Source organism: Fukomys damarensis, unplaced genomic scaffold (genome assembly GCF_012274545.1).
Source record: "Fukomys damarensis isolate Sample0158 unplaced genomic scaffold, DMR_v1.0_HiC HiC_scaffold_28, whole genome shotgun sequence".
Classification (NCBI taxonomy): domain Eukaryota; kingdom Metazoa; phylum Chordata; class Mammalia; order Rodentia; family Bathyergidae; genus Fukomys; species Fukomys damarensis.
The window spans coordinates 4259945-4280325 of NW_022900940.1; the positions used below are offsets into that span (position 1 = coordinate 4259945).

At 38.4% G+C, this 20381-nt stretch overlaps 1 protein-coding gene across 1 annotated transcript; it reads right to left on the reverse strand.

Moving 5' to 3' along the window:
• Positions 1 to 3465: 3465 nt before the first annotated feature.
• On the reverse strand, positions 3466 to 15674 carry Mdfic2 (MyoD family inhibitor domain containing 2). The gene is made up of 3 exons (XM_010636111.2): positions 15581 to 15674; positions 13372 to 13593; positions 3466 to 4302 (listed from the first exon to the last, which is right to left on the reverse strand). Exons 2-3 carry the CDS (start codon positions 13589 to 13591, stop codon positions 4043 to 4045), a joined length of 480 nt encoding a protein of 159 aa, XP_010634413.1. The 5' UTR covers positions 13592 to 13593; positions 15581 to 15674; the 3' UTR covers positions 3466 to 4042.
• Positions 15675 to 20381: the final 4707 nt, after the last annotated feature.

The following is a 20381-nucleotide window of genomic DNA, read 5'->3' on the forward strand; positions in this document are numbered from 1 at the left end:
AAATATTATTTGTTTTGTTTTTTTTTTCTGAAATGCAAAGTTGACTGGGCAACCTCAACTTTAATCTAACTACTTTGTTTTCAATAGTTTTAAAGATAAATTCGGTGATACAAAGGCTTCTGAGTTAGGAATTTCCAACTTTACATTATTGATATTTGGCTATTCCTTTATTGTGATATGTTGTTCTGTTCATGGTAGGATATTGAGCAACATATGTGGCCTCTATTTAGTTGTAACCATATCCTCTTCATTGTGATAGCCAATTATATTTCCAGATTTGCAAAATGGGTAAAGGGGCCAAAATCAGTTGAGAACAACTGATTTAGAAGTAGTGGCAAAAACAGAACTGCATAGCATATTAAGATGGTAGACCAGAAGGCAGCACTTTTATCCAAATAATGAGGAAGGTTCTGCTCCCTGTCCCCACCCTGCCCCCTCCTAGGCTCCTTCCCTGTACTGTGAGAAGCTCTCTAGACCTCTTTTTTGAGGCTCACAATAATATCATTTTAGATCCCCGCTGTTTTTATTTCCTAGAAAATCATCCAATTCTTTATTCCCTGGCCTTTCCACACACAGTATGCATGAAACTACATATGGTAAGTATATGGCTTTTACTCAGATCTTCTCTTCAGAGAAAATCCAGCAATTAAACCAAATGTTTGCATTTCATCTGAAGCCATTTAATTCCTATGGCCTGAAGAAATTTAGCATTTGATGGGCAAAACATTCATAGTCAAAATATCTTACTTAAGTGTGCATTGCATTTCTTTGGATCCTGAATGTCCTCCGTGGGTCCATGTGTTAAAGGCTTGGTCCCCAGCATGGTGCTAATTGACAGGTGGTGGCCTTTAAGAGGTGGACCCATAGTGGAGATCTTATTGAGGGTGTTTCCTTGAAAGGGACTGTGACACCCGAGTTCCATCTTCTTTCCTTACTTTAGTTCTCAACTATGAAGTGATTTTATTCCACCATATGCTTTCTGCCAGTATGCACTGCCTTCCCATAGGCCCAGAAAGCAATGGGGCAAACAGATAATGGAATACAAACCTCTGAAATTTGAGCCAAGATAATTGTTTTCCTCTTATAAGGTGACTATCTCAGGTATTTGCTGTACTGTAGTGACAGGAAACTGATACATCACAGTATGTGTTACTCTTTTCCTCCAATTTATAGGGTGAGAAACTGGCATCGGGCAATGAAATCTGTCCTTCAGCCATTTCCCACCTACACATTTATCCTTGAAGAAAAATGCTGAACTGCTGTCATACAATGTTTCCTGTTTGTAAAGTTTCCTTGCGTGAATATATATTCTTACTCCCTTGGGGTGCGGTGGGGGGGGTGCTCTGGTGACTTGGCAAGCTCTATGAACTTTGATTGTCCAGTGTTGATAATCAATTTGGTAATCCTGTCAGCACATGTAGTGGGAAGATTTCACTGGCAAGTTAAATGTAACTTTGTTTCTACATTGCTTTCCATATTTTGTTGGCTTTTAGGAATAAAATGGTTTGGTAAAAATTCGCTGAGCAAAGACAGTGTAACTATATGGGTGTATTGCTCTGAGGAAAAAAAAAATTGCCCTCCATTCTCTGTAAAGCTTGTACATTCTCAGCTCTCTTTCATACTAGCATGGTTCCTTAAATCAGAGTGGTCCATTCACCAAGCAGCCCCACCTTAGAGCACAACGTTATCTTTATTTGTAATCACAGGCCTTCATCACTGCATAAAATACCTGAACCCTCTCAGATCCTGATATTTGTATTTAATCAATAACCACGTCCTTTTTTGATCTGTCTTTCCCGTGTGATTGTATGTTCCCAGCTGTGCATGTTTTATTGTGTAAGAATTCAATTGAAACAGCCATTCAGGTTTGCAAAAAGGATGATGTTTTATTATTGGTTATAAAGAAAAGAAATTTCACACTTTATATAACCGACCCTTTCTGTTATAGCATGGTGAATTCTGAAAGTGAGGAGCAAGTTAACAAACCGTGGAAAGCAAGGCCACAGAAAGATCTTGGAGTATTCTGACCACAGTATGAAAAGAGACCTGGTGATTTTTATGTCTGTAATTGACAAGCATTCAATTCAAATTTGAAACGCACAATTTTTGCTTAATTTGACAGTGTGGGTAGATTAGAAAGAATAAGGGGCTAATGATCAAAATATTCACTACCCATATGGCCTGGCCTGATCAATGACGCCAGTTACCATATTACTGGGATAGGGTCTTGGGCAGGTCATTGCCTGGGGCCTTCTTTTCCTCTTGTGAAGTATGAGAACACTAGATAAGAATTGCCTTAGCTTCCCTTCCTGTTCAACAGATTTTCTTTCTTTTCTTTTTTTTTTTTTTAGCCTGTAAGTTCTATGCACAGAACGTAGAGATTGAGCATCCAAAAGGCAGAGAGGCTGCAGTGCTTCAGGAGAGGTGGGAGGCTCTCTCATGCTCTGTGGCTTGTGAACAACATGATCATCAAAAAGAAGTGAAGCTGGCATTAACCATGGTTGCACGAGGCTGTCAGTAACAAGTCAAGAGCAGCTAACTACCTGCTAGAGGCAGCATTTAAAAAATTCAAGATTAATAGTTTTCAGTGTTAGGGGAATTCCTTAAGAATTAGAAAAATGTCCTAGTTTACTACAGAAATAAAACACGTGTATTGGCCCGAAATTACCCAAGTTGGGAAAAAAACAGGTATTTTGGAGTTTGTTGTTATTGTTTTTCCTAAATCACAAAAATCTGTCTCAACTCTCCCTTTTCTTTTCTCTTCTTGGTTTGGTTAATGATACCATTCTGCTGTTTATATTTAGTGAATGTATGAGTTATCTCCATGGGAAGACATAAACGCAAATTAATGAGAAATTTACTTCCCTTGTAGCTATACAATCAAGTCTATAGAAAAGAAAGAAAATTCCAAAGTAGCTGCAATCTAGATATGTTTTCTATGTGCACTGTTGTTTTAATTTATTTGAATTAAAAATCATTTTACAGCTCATAGCACATCTTTTTCAAAAATGTATCATAGGCACAGAGAAGTGCTTAATGTTAATTATTAATTACTTTTTATTGGGAAAAAATTATGACTGTGACTTCTGAAGAGCACGCTGTATTATGAAATTTGGAATTGAATAAGAACCTGTGTGTATATTTATTTTAGATGTCTACACAAGCAATAGTTTAGTAAAATGAACTGCTTCTGTTTTAATATCCTGTTGCTTAATGTACCTGACAAATAGAAATGAGGGAAATGAAGAATTGTCAGAGATCATTTTCTTGAAACTTGCACATTATTCCCGTTTATGCTTATTAGAATAAAGAGCCTTTCTGTAAGAGATTAAGAACATGTATAACCTGTTATGACATAGTCATAGATATATAATAATACAGTCTAGAATTATAGTAATCTTTTAAAGTATACCAGATTCAAAATTCACTGGAGATGTTTTAGAGACATCTGTTGTAATTACAGGAACATGGTTTCTAATTCATTTAATTCCCTTTCCTACCCAAACTGTACATATAAGTGAATTTTAAGAGACTGTTGAAATAAAATTTTAATTACAAAACGATGTTACACAATACATTATTAATAATAACCAACAATGCGTAATGTTTATGCATGAGTCCATTAGAAAGATGAGCTAATGTGTGTCAATTCTAAAACAAAGCAGTCGTTTGGCCTGAATTTGTGAACAAGGTTGAGTCCCTGATGCAAGCTGAGGAATTCAAGGGTACCAAGCGTTTTAACATGCTGTTTTATAGTCAGGAGACATCTTGTACCTGTGGCATTTAAGGGGTACTTAAGATTTGTTCATCATGGATGATCAAGAATCTTATTTTTTAGTGAGCCATGCGGTTGTGAAATTTGGAGGGACATCACTGAGTTGACGATGCTAACCTTCCCAGACCGGTGCAGAATGAAATGGCCCAGAGCATCCCAGAAGTGTGTACCATCCTTGCATTTTGGCACATGGAAATCTCGGCCTTGTGGTGGTGGAATTTCCCACCGTGGCCAAAAGGACTGCCGGTGCGTGGTGCCTTCATCACGTCAGTGGTAGCAGATTTCTGAGATCTCCATGGCCAGCTCCAGGCACTCGCTGGTCTCGTGGCACGGTTCACACAGGCTGCAGTCTGCGTCACAGTGGCAGCCGCAGTCGCTGCAGGAGCGGCTCTCGTCTGACGTGTGGTGGTACCTGTGATAGGGGCAGCACAGGCTGACACACATGGTTTCACACGTGTCAGGGAGCATCAGGAGACAGTCCCAAAACTGGCAGAACAGACAGGTGAGGATTAAGGAGGCGCATTCCCCTGCATAAGGAAGAAGAAGCAATTATGATGCGTTCACCAGTTTTTAAACAATGTTTAAAGAAGTGGAATTGTTAACTGCCCTGATCTGACCATTATGCATTTCATACAGGTATGGAAGTATCGCATTATGCCCCGTAAAATACGTACAATTAAAAATAATTGTGATACGGGAGCAAAAATATAGTAAAATGAAGAATAAAGAAAATTAATAGTAGCATGTGGGGCTATGCATGGGAGCATGCAGGTGTGGAGCTGTACTGATGACTTTATAGCCAGCTCTTAATTATTTATCCCCATTAGGGGTAATGTGCACCGTTAGTCTTTCAAGCTTCCCACCCTGTGCCACCACTCTCTCCCCTTAAGTAATTGTTTTATTAACTTCCTGAGTATTTCCTATCGATTCCATGTAATCTACTTACTTAAAGTGCTGACACTTTTCTAAACCCCTTTATTTACTCTGCCTGCAGAGGTTCAGGGAAGACACACAATTATCAGCCAATCTGAAAACTTGGCAACTGTCTGAAAAATAGCAAGGCCCCCCCAAATACAGGGGCCGCAGGAGCGATTAGGGTTGGGGACAGAGACAGACTACAGACATGCTTCTTGTTACCAGGCTTTGTTACTTGACTGAGTCTCATAAATCTACCACACCCATGTTCAAATATAAGCGAAAAGCACATTTCAAAACTTAATATAAATGCTTTTTAAAATAATCACAGCTTTTTGGGTTGTGTTTTATTTTTGATTCCTGTCTCCATTTTTCTCTAGTTATGCAAAGCCTTGATTTTATATTCAAGTTGTTTAAGTGAAATACGTCATCATATGCCTAAAAGGTTTTAAATCTTATCAGTCCTCTTTAAGAAAAGTGATTTAAAAATTTACTATGCAGACTTGTAAAAATCTGGAAAGTATCTCAAAGGCATTGAAGGTAATTGGTAATTCTAGCCAAGCAGCTGTGATGGGTTATAGATTATTATATTTTTTTTGCTTCCATAAAGGGAATTAGCTAGAAGATGTAGCAGTTCTCCTGTTAAAATTATAACCTATTCATGTTTAAAAAGTCTCCAAACTATATGCGTGTTTTTGTAAAAGTGTAGGTAAGTGTTCGGCCTTGTTGATTATGCCCAATGATATGTCCTCCAATTAATTAAAATTAGTGATCTGAAAGACTGTTGATGGTTGAAAGTAACATTCTAGCATGAATGGGAGGGAAATTTCCCCTCCAGATGGGCTTATCAATTGATCAAAGTTTGCCTTTCGTGAGGATCTATTTTTCCCAGTAAGGATGCTGATTATTTTAGTTTCCATCTTCAGTCAGTGCAGACTGTGCAAGCATGCAGAGACTGTCCCCTGTACATCACATGCTCCAGTCTGAGTGATCTTCTAGCCCCACTCACTTTCTTCCAACAGTATTCCAGAAAATGTCTTTTCTTTCATTGTTCACATGTTTGACAATCTTTAAAAGAAAGGAAACCTCAGAAGGTACCCAGGAAAGAAACAATTTTGAAGAAAACTTTTAATTTATTGAAAAACACTGTAAAGTTCTAAAGTGAATCCTGAATTTAGGTAAAGAGAAATCTTCCTTGCTTTTTCCTTCCCTGTCTCCCTCCCTCTCTTTCTTCTCACTAAGATCATGGTAAAAAAAATATGCCATGACTGTACGACTACTCTAATTGCCGTATATTGTTGCAGGTGCTGTGGTCATTACTCAGTATTTATAGTTTAGGCAGCATGCTTCACAATACCTCTGTGGGGTACGTACTCATCTCTTTGCCAGACTGGGTGTATTTTTACTCCCTGAACGCCAGCTTCCAGCATATGGCCAACTCGCTCATATCTCATAAGTCACCACAAACCACCCACAAAAATTCAGGAGTACGTTAGTAATAGTACATAGACTGTATTTTGCCTAGCCTTTTCTGAAGAGGGCATGTTGGTGGTCAAAAATGTGGGGCATACAACCTCATCGAGTTTTACCAGTGCCAAGACTGCTACTATAGCAGCCCCTGGCAAAGAAGAAGTTCTCAGTAGAAAATAATTCCAAACCAATACTCTGTGATCCCTTGGGCTATGGGCTCAAGAAACTGAGGCTCGTGACCATATAAAAATGAACCTTTTGGATTCTATCCTTTACACACGCAAGGCTGTAAGTTTCATTTGGAGATAGAGTAGGGTAGGGAGATAGGGCAGGGTAGGGAGCGGGGTGAGTATAAGGATAGGAGCTGGTGTTTCTCACTAGAGTGTGAAGAAACTTTTTGTAAAATCATCTTATAATTCCCTGAGGGCATGCAGCCTTGAGATCCAGTTGCACTTCCAGCTTCTCAGATTGGCAGACTCTGGAGGTCTCTGCTTCTTCGGATGTGTACCGCAGCTTTTATTTACAAAAGAAGAAAAAGGTTTTGGCCTAATTCTTTGGCCAAGTTGGCATTTGCGACCCTCCACCTCTCTGTTTTGCTCCTGAGAGTAGAGCCCCCACTTTTCTGTTTCTAAATCAGTCCTTTTTATTTGGTTATAAAAGGCAGAGCCGCTTGCCCCCCTGAAAACATGGTAACATTAATGAATTGAAAGCAGATTTTTCCAAACTTTCAAGTGTGTTCCATACTTTTCTTGAAAGGTGTATTAAATAAATCGACATGAGCAGGCAAAATTGTTTTTGCCTATGCCCAATTTTTGTTTGCGCAAAAGTAACAAGCATTGGACTTCCTCTCCTCCTGAGTGAATATATTTGCTGAACATCATTCCCAGGGCTATAATATTTAATAAACATGATGTTCTATGATTAGCATCCCTTCTCTTGGCCCATCCCAAAGGGTACGCATGCACGCAGTTGCCTGCTTCATGTCTCTTTTGCACTGCCTGCAAAGTATCTCACCAAGGCTAAATTGGACTTGGGACCTTCTCCTCTTTCCCACACATGTGTCAGTCCTATAGTTTTCCCTTATGAGTGGCTCCTGAACACACAAATGCATTCATTGGACAGCTGCAAATCGGTTTTTGTCATTTTCCTTTTCTCATAGCCCTCCCCACCTAGCTCCTCCCTGCATCCTGTAGATTCAAGCCTGGAATCCACCCGCAGAGCCACCATGGTTCTGATTCCCATCTGCTGATGTCCGAACCACAGCAGGAGCGTCCTGTTGAGGACATTCTGCTTCCAATTCATCCCTTCTTGGGTATTTTTCATCTTAAATTAGAATGACTTATTTTTCCTTCTAGTCTTGATTCCCTGGTCTAGGCTATCGGCCTGGGCTCATGCCGCTTTCTCTGACTTCTGAACCCACTTTGTTCCTTGCTGTGCTATGGCTGCACTGGCTGAATTTCGGTATTTAGAATGAATCTAGCTCACAACCTGTGCATATATTGTACCTCCTGTGCATATTGCACCCCCTTCCCCCAGCTTCCCCCAACTCCTATTGAGACTTTTTGGTCTCTTGTTTAAAACACCTTCTCTCTAAATCATATCATTGCTGAAACTCTTACAGCACCCTGCTTTATTTTTCTTCTTCATAACATGGACCACAGGATGGTATTAACTTACCTAGTTTCTCCTCCATTAGAATCTAAGTTACAGGAGGTAGAAAGCCATATCTCTTGCTGAATGAATAAATCAGTGATTGTCTCAAAGAGGTAAATATGTTTCATGATCCCTAGTTTTAGATGAAATACTAGGTTTCAGAGCCTGTCACTGAGTCCTCCCCACCATAAAGTGGTAGAGTAGGTATTCACATCTCATTCTTTCTGGATCCAAAGCCTGGATCCAAACACCCTCTGTTCTACTGATCTGTGTGTTCTTAACTAACGGAAAGCCATCCTGCAGTCCCTCATACTATGTGCCTCTCATACAAGTCTCAAAATGATACTCAGTGATACTGCTATCATTCCTATTTATAGATGAGACTGTGGCTCAGAGTTTAAGAGGCATCCCTCCAAGAAACACAGTAAGTGGACCCAGACTGTCTCATCCAGACTTTTGAATAATGAAGTTGGCCTGCTGTCTGTAACACACTTATATTCTCTTCTTGCCCATTGTGAATATGGTGCAAGACCCTGGTGACTTACTTAAGGTCTGCTTTCCTTTCCTTTCCCTGCTTTGGTCTTGCACCGATCTAGATTCTGGAGGCTTGACAAAATCCATTTCTTCAGATTCCCTTACTGGTTTCTGGCTGAGCTAGCAAGAGGAGCCAGGAGGCTGGGAAGCTCAGCCTGGTTCTCCTGATGTCTTCCTGCAGTCTTACGTGGTGTCCAGTTCATCTATTTATATGCCTGGACATCTCTTTCCCTATGGCTCTGGATAATGGCAGTCACTGGTGATCTGTCTAGGAATGGTTACTGGTTAGTGGTTTAAAGCCATTACCAGTAGCAGCGGTCTATTTGTGCTCTGGAAGCAAACAGGGAAGCAGGATAGACTCTTCTTGTGGTCGCTAAGTTCTGGGTTGCCTTACTGTTCATGGTACTTGGCTTTTCAGCTCTTCTAGCACTTTTAGGACAAGTTCCTTGCACAGGAAGTCCTCTGTTGGGCACCTGGCACCTTGGCAGTGGCTCTAATCTCTGATGTCAGAGTGTACATCTGGCTTTTCCACTTATTAAATCTGGCATAAAGGTGGTTTGAGGTGGATTGGAGATCTGGATTCCACTGAACCCAAAGTGATATTTGTCTGTGATCAAGAGGCTAGGACAAAATCCCCTAGGTTTGCTTCATTCCCTATTTATATTCCTGTGGTATTTTTAGGATACTAGGATGGTAATGTGCTAAGTGGTGATACCCTAATGATACTGAAGAATTAATGCAGTTTCCAGAGGTGATAAATGTATACCTGGGGATTGGCTAATTAACAGGGAGAACCTGTCTAATGAGAAAGAACCATGTTTAATTATGATAGAACAGATAACAATGCAAGGGAATTCCACAAACATACCCGAGGTACACCTCATGGTCACAAGTCTGTATTTCTTGAGCCCCCACCTCTCCTCCAGCTTTCTGGCTTACTACCATGATGCCCACTCATGAGTAGGAAGAAGAGAGACAAGAGGCATCTAGAGCTGCCAATGTAGCTCCTGCAACATCATTCAACTTTAGAAACACACCCTCTGGTACCTTTGGGATCATTGTCTAATGTAGTAAATATATAGTTCTTGCAGCAGTGATCCTGGATAAATAATATTTCCCCCCTAAAACAAAGCAAGATGAGAGAGAGAGAGAGAGAGAGAGAGAGAGAGAGAGAGAGAGAGAGAAGAGAAGAAGAAGAAGAAGAAGAAGAAGAAGAAGAAGAAGAAGAAGAAGAAGAAGAAAGAAAGGAAAGAAAGAAAGAAAGAAAGAAAAAGAAAGAAAGAAAGAAAGAGAAAGAAAGAGAAAGAAGAAAGAAAGAGAAAGAAGAAAGAAAGAAGAAAGGAAAGAAAGAAAGAAAGAAAGAAAGAGAAAGAAAGAGAAAGAAGAAAGAAAGAGAAAGAAGAAAGAAAGAAAGAAAAAGAAAAGAAAGAAAGGGGAGCCACAGCTGAATGTGGTGGTGTAGGCCTCTGGGGGGCTGAGGCAGGCAGATCACAAGTTTGATCCCCAACCTGGGCAACTTAGTAACTTTGTGAGATGCTATGTATCTCACAATAAAAAGCACTGGATGAGGCAGGCATCACAAGTTTGATCCCCAACCTGGGCAACTTAGTAACTTTGTGAGATGCTATGTATCTCACAATAAAAAGCACTGGGGATGTAGCTCAGTGCAGGGGTTCTGAATTCTATCCCTAGTACGGCAAGCCAAATAAACCAAGTAAACAAAAGTCCAGATGGACCTGGCCCAAACCCAGTCTTCTGAGGCATTCATGCACCTACTGGAGACTTCAGCGTCATCATGAGTTTCATGACTCAATGACTGACTAATTACTAAAAGTTTCTGGCTCACAAGTATAAAAATAGTTTCCTACTTCCCAAACATTATATTCTTAAAAGCTTGTCTGTAATGTAGATCAGGAGTAAATAAAATGTGACTGAATGCTTTTCTCTACCTGGAGTATCATCCCAATGTTTTCACTTTTAATAGCTGCTTAAATATGTCAAAATCTATTTAAGTTCAGACAAGCACAACTAACGTCCAAGTCAATTCTTTAAAACTGGAATGACTGGATTTGGGTGATACTTAGTAAATTTGTGCTTACGTTTTTTTCTGAGCAAATGAACTGAAATAATAATAAAATTGAAACATTTTATAAGGTGACACTGCTGCATTTAATTGTCTGAAATTTACAGTGTAGAAAATGTAATCATTTTATTCAGTAGTCCATGGTGTAATTAAGGCTATTCTTTTGAGGTATTGTGTATTTATGATTTTCCTTTTCACCTGGATGAGATATCTCAAATTCAAAATTATACATCAATTAGGCATATTCTCAGGATTATTTTTAAGGATTTTATTTCATGATATCCTGTGTAGCTTGATTTTTTTTTTAAATCCCCAGGAATGCTTTTGCAATCAATAATGTGGAGACAAAAGCAGGTGCAGACGGTTCTTTGGACTTTTTCCATTTTACTGGGAAGGGGACCACACATGATGAACCACAATTTAATAATAATGTTGCCGCACATAGTGTGTGATGTGCAGTAAAGATCCTTTTAAATTCCCATCAGAGCACACACCATGAACTGTGCTAATGGATGCAACACATTTTACAAAATCTGCATGTGTGAGGCTTTTCCATCCTGTTTTAAGTAGGGCAATGTATATAAATAATAGATATTAGCAATTAAGCATCCACTCCTATGCACTCATTTGTACATTTGAAGATAAATTAACCACAAACTACATGAAAGTGAATACAGTCTTCTCTTTTCCCTTCTGTTTTCCCTGCTGTTCCTGAAAGATATTTCTGTATTTATCTCAGTACAAACAATGACCCCAGTTCTCAATTTTTGCATCCTTAAATTAATTACTATCAAAAATTCTCTAAAATGGAGCAAGGCTGATTTAACTCTTGATTTCCTCTGTCTTTGCTGTTGAGGATAGATGATGAGAATTTTGTGTCACTATCTGTGGTCCTTACTTGGGTTTTCTACTCTCTTTTGTGCAGGTACCAAAAGCTCTTCCCTCACTGGGGAAATTGTCATGAGGGGAGCAAAGCATGGTGGTTTCTTACCTGTGCCATCAGTTTAAAACCTGAACTTCCTGGGTTACACTGGCCTCAATCCTGGCCTTTAGAAAACAACTTAATTTTAACATTTGCTCCCTTGTGCTTTTGAACTGAGTAACGTGTTAATTTGGGGGCCCTTGAGTATTTTAATGGAGTAGTCATTTTGGCCTTTCCCTGAGAACACAAAGGTTCAGATCTCATGCTAGTTGGCCTGCCCTTCTTCTCCCAGGATCCCTGATGGGATAGACTGGAGCGATTCTTGGGGACATTGTTTTTCTCTACAGGTTTATACAAGAGAAATTCCCAATTCTGGGGCCATTAGCCTAATGCCCAAGATGAGCAACATCTGTGGATCATCAGCGTGAACTAGTGAAATGCTATAGTGTCAGAATGCTTTTGCAGAGAACCCCCCCGCCTTGCTTGCTTTTGGCATTAATCTGTACAAAAGCTAGAAATATGAGCATCATCCTTGATGGGGGCTATAGTGTATAGGCAAATGGTAGCCCAAAGATACAACACTGGGAACATCTTGGGCTCCATACAATAGATAGAGTGAGTTATCAACAGTGAAAATTTTAGAAATGTCACATTACAATCCTAACCTTTGGCTATTCTTTGAAAACGTCGAGGCAACTCTGAGCCTATTTTTCCTCTGGCAATAATAGTCTGGTGGAACTAGGCAAAAGCAGTGACCCTTAGACATACACTCTTCGGTCCTCACCAGTCTCTGTTGTTCATTTCCATTTACTTCATTATTCACGTTCTCTACTAAGCAACTACAGGCAGTCAAGTCTGTACTTTCTAATCTACAACGACCGTGGCAACATTTGCACAGGAAACAATACTTACAGCATGTTGGAAGGCTTCTCTGTCCTTCCTAAGACTTTAGTTACAGACTAACCTAAAATTTACTTTCTACTATGTGCCAATTTCTGTCCTGGTTGCTTTATGCTTGTTATTTCATGCGATCCTCAGAACGCCCCATGGTGGGTTTTTAGTCTTACTATATAACTGAGAGACTGAGATTCTAAAATGGCTAAAATGCCACAGACAAAAATGAAGCTTGCACATTTCTGTTGTAAAACTTAACTTCAGAGGCAAGCACTAAACTAATATGACCCCGAAGGTGCTTTTATAAAAAGTTTACTTAATTTTTTTCTCTTATTTTTAAAATTAAATGTGAATTGAAATTCAGATCAGGAACAATCATATCCCATTACATTTTCCTCTCACAAACTCCAGGACTTCTTTAAATGCAAATGTGTATATCGAATGTTACAGAACTCACGAGTGGCTTACATTTCCCATAAAGGTCATTGCACAGTTAACTGAGTTACATTTCATATGGCATAGTGTGGAGTCCACAGTTTTAAGCTTGATTGTGATTGTTTAGCATCAAGTCAATTTGAAATTGGCTTTGCAAATGGAGTGTCTCTTGATGTCATATACAGCATGGTTTGGTCTAGATTTGCACTGATCAGAATGCCTAGAAAGTGATACTACCTAGAGAAACTAACACTTTTTCAGAGATTGCTAATGGAAGAATTTTGTATAGTCTGTATTCCTGTGTTCCATATTTTAATACAGTTCTACTCTGTCTTCTTCTGTCTTCCTAGAGCCACAAGCTGAATAGTTCCGTATCTAAGAGGAGTAAGAAGTTTGCCACATTTCTTTATCTGCTTCACAGCTCCGTACAAGAATGATTCTGCCCTCCCTACTCAAGCTATTTAAAACACATTGCCTCTGATTCCCTGTTTTGAGAGCAAACAATCTGCCAAGCACCTCATAACTGCAAAGTGACCTTGACATGTGTCACTCACCAGGGTTTTCAAATGGAAGTCATCCTGTTTAATATTCATAAAGTCTTTTTTTTTCCTAACAGCATATGTGGTGATTTTACAGGGGTTGGGGGTTGGGAGCTTTATTTAGAGATGGGTGGAATTCTGAGAAACATACCATCAGTGTCTCTCTGATGAACTGAAGTATCAGTTTGGAGGTAGGAAAATTTCGTTTGGCATTCTTCAAGGGAGGGCAGTGATGTGCTGGATTCTGACAGTTTTTTCTCATTGGGGGTTTCCTTGGCTGGTCCATCTGTGATATTGAATTCAGATACTGAATTTATAACGATAGCATTAATGGGTTTCTCGTCTGCATGCTTTTCATTTGTGAGTTGCATATCTAGATAAAAAAAGAAAACACATACACAAACACACTGGAGTTTACCTAGTGATCTAAGAGTGGAAATTCACAGAAAAATTCACATTACAGATTTGATAAAAATAAAATCTTATTAAAAGGAATGAAGCACTATTGATCAGAATAATTATGAAGAAACATAAGAAGAGTATAATGATAAAACCTTATTCATGTTACGTTTTGCCCGTAATATTAATCTGTAATATGCATTCTTACTATAGTTTTTTTTTTATGAGTAGGACAGTCAAGGAATTCATTTACTTGGATCCAAAACATCTCAGAGTATGCTGTTCACATTCTTTCCTAGTGTGGCATGGATCTGAGAAGCAGGAAAGAGGTCTTAGTACTGGGATGTATGGCTGAGTAATTTTCATGATTTCAATCATGTCACCTTGTTTTTTTTTGTTTGTTTGTTTCTACAAACATCAGCTTCCTTCATTTTAAGAGAAGAAGGGGATATAGATGAATAGTCTATAAACTCATTCCAACTTCTACCTCAGTGATACTGTGTTGCTACCCTTTTCTCAGGCTCAGGTAGCTGCCAACTTGGCACTGGGGGGAGTGCACTTCTTGGGAACATGCTTTATTCTATGTAATTATCGGGCACGGTTGTTAGAGATGTTGAGAGCACTTCTGGCAAAGCCCCTGGCCAAGACTGGTTTTTGACGAGGCATAGGAAATGCTGAGGAGGCCCACATAATGCATGTATTTTAGAGCTCCTATATTCATACCAGCATGCTACATAATTGGCTGACCGTTACTGTTAGGTACTGAGTGTTTGGGTGCAGTGATGACCGAAATGGGAATGGTTCCTGACCTTCTTAAGCATCCAAAGAGTTAGCAGAAGTGACTGCATATGCTGCAGTACTTAGGAATGCGTGAGAGAAGCGTCCGTGAAGGCTTGTTAGGGAGAGGACCAGACTGAATGGGGCTGCCCTTAATCTGTGACTTACCCAATAAGTAGAGTCCTAAGATGAGGAAAAGAGGAAAGTGAAGGTGGTATTCTCAAAAATGCAGGTGGGCTGACTCCCAGGGACATTTTAAGACCTAAATGGGCAACAGTCATGGTGATTTGGCAGTATTACTGGGTGGGTGTAAAGATGTGTTCTGGGGAATTGCATTCCTATAGCTACCCATTGCCTGGCTAATTCAACAGGCCTCACTGACTGAGATATATGATTGACCACCTGGTCTGATTTTACCATGTTTATCCAGCTCTATACAAGAAATGTGTCTTGCTAAGTTCATTTCCTTGTCTATTATAAAACTGCTTCTTCATTTGGGCCAAATGAAAATCTCTACTTGGTTCTAGGGCAGTGGTTTTCAGACTTTTCTGGAGAGTAGAATCACCTGAGAAATCTAAAAATTTGGAATTTTGGCAGTTCAGGCAACTTCTTCCCTGGCAGACTAATTAAATCACACTCCCTGGAGGATGTTTGAAACACCCAGGTGACTCCAAAATGCAGACGAGTTTGGGACCCCCTCCTCCCCATTTCCTACTCATGAGAGTGGCAGAGAGGAGAAAACCTCCTATAGACTTGTGAGTCAGTGATTCTCAGAAACCAGTCAATGGGAAGGTCACTCTCTGAAGGCTCTGAACCGCCACCAGACTTAACAATCTTACATGTAGTCATCTTAGGCCATTTTTGTTTCTTTCTGGTTTTTCAAACAGCCTTAGTTTTTACCAATGTTTAATCTTATCCCTTTCCCATATGCTTCTGGCTTTAAGTCTCTTGGTCGGGGTTTAATCTACCCTAAAAGAGGCTGGCAAAAATAGGAGTTCAAGGAAACATCTATTGTTGACAGCAATTAATGTACTACTGCATACTGAAGTAGAATTGGTCAACAGATTGAGAAAATGCTTCTAGCCCAAGAGAGGTTCACCAAATTAATGGTACAGTGATCATACTGAAAATAATAGCTCCAGGTAATATTACAAAGAGTGAGCATAATGCCTTAGTCCACTTACAGCAGTATTGATACTTGGCCAGATAATTTTTTCTTGTTTTGGTCCTGGGGAGGGAGACTATAGGATCTTTAGCTGTATCCCTGTCCCTTACCCACTAGACACCAACAGCACCTATCCCCATGCATTGTGACATCTGTAGGCATTGTCATATTTCTCCTGTGAGACAAAATCACCAAGCTGTAAATCACTATTTACACTATTGTGTGTTGCATGTACTTTAATCCCAATTCTCCTGCCACTTATATACCTTGTTGGACATAAGCATCCCAAAGACAGATGTAGGTGCCCTTAGCATCCTTGAACAGAAAGTAAAAGTCAAAGTTTGTATCCCTCCAGTTAACAGATAAATGAGACTAATCAAGGCCTAGAGCACTTATTTAGATAAGTTGCTCGAAGATCCTTCTTTGGTCAATCTTAGAACCGGTATTCAAACCTAGCATTAGTGAATCCCATCAGCTTACTTCTTATTTTTCAGATTATTCAACCTATTTCTCGCTTATTCTTAGCTTCTTAACCACTGAGACTTCACATCATCAAAATCCTCTGCACCCTAAATCCTGAGACGTGTCCCCAAATGCAGTCTTGAAAATAACTTAGCTTGAGTGGTATTTACAGGTAGAACAGCTTACACGCTCAGGGAATCCTGCCAGTTCAGCTACAGCTGTTTTGTACCCTGCGTTAAGCAGCAGTTCGGAATGACTTGATAGAAACGAAACCTTGATGAGCATAGAGATTGCAGCAACTATGTACTTAACAGATTAATTAACAATCAGTTCAAATGATCACACTTAACTGGGCTGCATGTAATTTAAATTGCTTCGGCACAAAGTAATTCAGTAACAAAAAAAGTTGGATAGAGGTTACTGGGATGTATGAACATGCAGAGAATATAGTATAAAGCCAAGTGATACACGATTCTCTTTTTAATTTTGTAACAATTTTAACTATAGCATTTGAATGTAAGTGGTGTGCTACATTAAGCAACCATTTGGAGCACACTAAGCTTGTACAGAGGGAATTTTATGGAGAAGTTGAACTGCCATTCATAAAGTTATTTTAATTCTGTATCTCTGTTTATATTTTTATTTTTTTTCATTCCCCAGTGTCAGCTATCTGTTGCTCATTAAAAAATCATCTGACATACACACATTTCAGAACCAGTCTGTTCAACCCAGAATCCTGACATCTGAAGTGAGTCACAATTTTTGGTGAATGTTACTGAAATCTTCCCTTTTTTATAGATGGGGCACTAACAATAATTCCCCTAGATTCTTGCCTTTATGGTGTTGCTTGACTTTGTATCCAAAATATTATAAAGTAGCATAAGCTAAAACGAGAAGCACATAAAAAATGGTATCACATCTTCTGCAGAGAAAACTATTGTGGAATTAAGGAACTTGTGAAACTATATTTGGGTTTGTTATACATAGTTCTTGACATTAACTCAGAGGAAATAATTTTTAACAGAAAAAATTAGGACAAAAATTAGGATCTCATCTGTAGTTCTTAGAAAAGAATTAAAGTATATCTTGAAAATCATTGAAATAGAAAATTCATGTTTGGGTTAGAAGTAATTGCAAGAACCAGTGGGCATAAACTAAGTAACAGAAAGATAGACAGTTAATTAATTTTTTATTACTGCTGTGCAAATGTTATTAATTTAATTCAATTAACATTTATTGAGTGCCCAGACGCAATCGATGAATCACTGTGACAGGAGCTATTCATTTATTTACTGTAAGTTATTAAGGAAACATTTTAATGCTTTTTATTTTTTGCTCACTAAATGTGACTTTGTAATTTCTTTATCCATATATTCTCTATTTGAGTTTTTATAGATATGACACTAGAATTACGAATAAGTCGCATGGGTCCTCTGCTTCTATTCTTGTTTGTGCTTTTCCTTTCTCTTTCCCACTTCTTTTCCCTTTCCCCTCCTCCTTTGCCCACCCCTTCCCTTCCTTTATCTTCCCTTCTTACCCTCATCTTTTTGCCTTAGTTGTCTTAGTGATTTGACCTCTTTTATCTGCTTCCTTTTTCCTCTTGCTTCTTCAGTATTTTATTCTCTAAGACTTGCTTATTCATTGTCCTTTCTTTTTACCCTACCCTCAGAAATCGTATTTGTTCACATTCATACCTTAGTTCTTTTCTTTGTGAAATTGTTCTCTAAATCTAAAAAAACCAGCCAACCAGCTGCCAGCCAGACAACTTTTACTAAGCATGAACTCCCTGCCTGGTTCCCCTGCTAACCACTGAGGAAGTCAAAGAAAAATAATGACTAGTCATGATTAAGAGGCCTCCAGTCAACACAATTTGCAATCTCACACTTGTTCCTGACCATTAGGTATTTTATAGGGGTTGCCAGCCAAATCTTTTGTGTTTACATCTTTTTTGCTAAACTCTTTATTCTTCTTCCGAACTGGATAAGACTGGCTATTACCTGGAGAATCCAAAATTCAACTTCTCTTGGTTGTATTGTTGTTTTTCCAATTCCCTAGTCTTGAAAGCTATTGTTTGACTTGCCCTATCCCTCCATCAAGGTAATTAAGAGTTTTTTTTTATTCTTCTTTCTAAGTCTCTTTTAAGCTCTTGTTTTTATCATTTCCATCCTTTGCATCTTCAAATCTGGATTCTGTGGGCAGTCATCAGACTCCACATGGTGATAACTCTCTTTAAGATGTTTCACACACTACATTCAAGATGATATTTTGAACCATATTCTTCTGGTCATATTACTCATAAAACAAAAGTGAAGTAAAACATAAATACACTGTCTTGCACACACATAATATATGTTAATAGCTCACTATTACCTGAATATTTTCTCATGCTCTTGTTCTCAATTAATTTACCAATTCTACTGCTCTCCAAACAAGTAGCTTGTTGCTAACATTTTCTTTGGAGTGATAAACTCCAAGAACATATATGGATATTTTTAGATAAGCCTTTAAGGCAGAGTGATTTTAATTTTAGTTCAAGATCAAAACATTTAAAGTGAGTGTGTATTTCAAATGTATGGGCCATTTTTAAAACTATATGGATGAATTATATCTTCCCATGCATTTAAACTATGCTGTGGCTTAGAATTTAGTGCTGTAATTATCTTTGGTTGATATCAGATCAAGGCAGACAAGTGACATTTCAAGGTATAAGCCGTAAAACCATTAACAAATTATTATGGTTAGTAAAAGTAGTTAATGGAAATGACACTATACAGGAAAAAAAGTTACTTTTAAATATGATAATTTTAGAAATTTTAGAAATGATTTTTTTGTTGTTAGAATATATGCCTATATTCTCCACAACTTCATAGAAAACACAAGTATACAAAATTGTTTAGCACGATTAAGCATGATAAAAGTTATTAGAAGGGTCAGATCAACCTTTCTAAATGTGCATATCACTATTATCCTTATATTTGGAAAATGGATTACTGTAGCTAAAGACAGAAAACATTGGGAAGGTAAGGATTCCTGAGCATCGATAAAAGCAAAATAAAAAGTAATTGATAACTCAGAGAAGCTATATTTTCAAGAAGACCATATTTGCTTTTGTGAAAACTGAATGCTAATGCTGACAGATAATTTTCCTTAGCTGATGTAGGCTTCTTAAAGTATCGTCACCTTTTTGAACTGAATAAAAGTAAGTAAGCACAGAATATTCAGCCTGTTAGATGGATAAAACAAAACTTTAAGTTCATTAAATCTAACACTTTGGGAGAACAAATAAATATATTAGACATGTTTTTCTGTAATTTTCAAATGTCAGCTCTGGCTGAAAGATGTCCTTTAATGGCTTTCAAGTTAAAGTAGTAGTTTTAATATCATTGTCTTGATTTGTCTTCTGTAGTCCTTCAGTTAAGACTTAGCCTCAAAACTGGCAGATGAAATGTTTATCGAGGACTATGGCAGGACCACATTTTAAGCCTTTTCAATCAACCTTAGTAAATCTGTTCTGAAAATTGGGAAACGGCAAAGGTTTATTATTTCTCCAGAAATAATAGCAGTGAGTGTTGAAGGTGAAAAGGATTAAAGGGAAAGAACTGAGTATGGAAGGTGGACGAGAGTCCCCTCCCCTGGCTTCCTGACACCGGAAAACAACTTCAGTCCTTTGGGATTGAACTGTTTTGTTGTTATTTTGCTTTGATTTTGTTTCTTTTTGGCCTGTCTCTTCCATGTAATCACACCACTAGCCTTTGTACCTTTATCGGCTAAGAGATATACTTTTATAGCCAGATCACAAGCTGGTAACAAGGAACATTTCACTCCCAAGAGATGCTTGAATCTTCTTCAGACACGAAAACCTTTTGCAATTATTAGTCTCCATTTCATTTTTTTACAGATACCTTCAATTCATGTTTATACAAAGTGTCTCAGGACATAACGATTGTTACTCGAGGAAAAAAATTGATTAGCAGTTTTTATAGTTTGATGTACTTGGATTAGTAAAGGTTTAGGGCTCTGAAATAATGAAGTCTATCAGGCTGTAAACTCATGCAGCATTGGAATTACATGTACAGTTGGTTTTTCATTTTTTTTTCTGCCAACGTTTAAATGTAAAGTTAAAATTTACCAACTAATTACTTTAAAAAAGTCTCTATTATGTTAAAACTTCTACAATTTATTCATTCCAACTATTGGAATGTCACTTAAAGTCTCTTAAGTACATTAACACATCTGAAGCTTACACACACTTTGCAAAACACGTACAGTGGTACTGGTACGTGAGTGAGGAAGTGGATGAATGTTTTAGTGTTTTCCCAAGATGACCCAGCCAGTAAGAGAGAGACCTACCCCTTGAA

What these genes read in the sequence shown, in the direction of transcription:
- Mdfic2 (XM_010636111.2), bottom strand. Translation starts at nt 13,591, where the DNA reads ATGCAACTCACAAATGAAAAGCATGCAGACGAGAAACCCATTAATGCT. An exon ending in TCATCAGAGAGACACTGATG is followed by an intron (nt 4,303 to 13,371) that starts GTATGTTTCTCA and finishes TTCCTTATGCAG; the next exon opens with GGGAATGCGCCTCCTTAATC.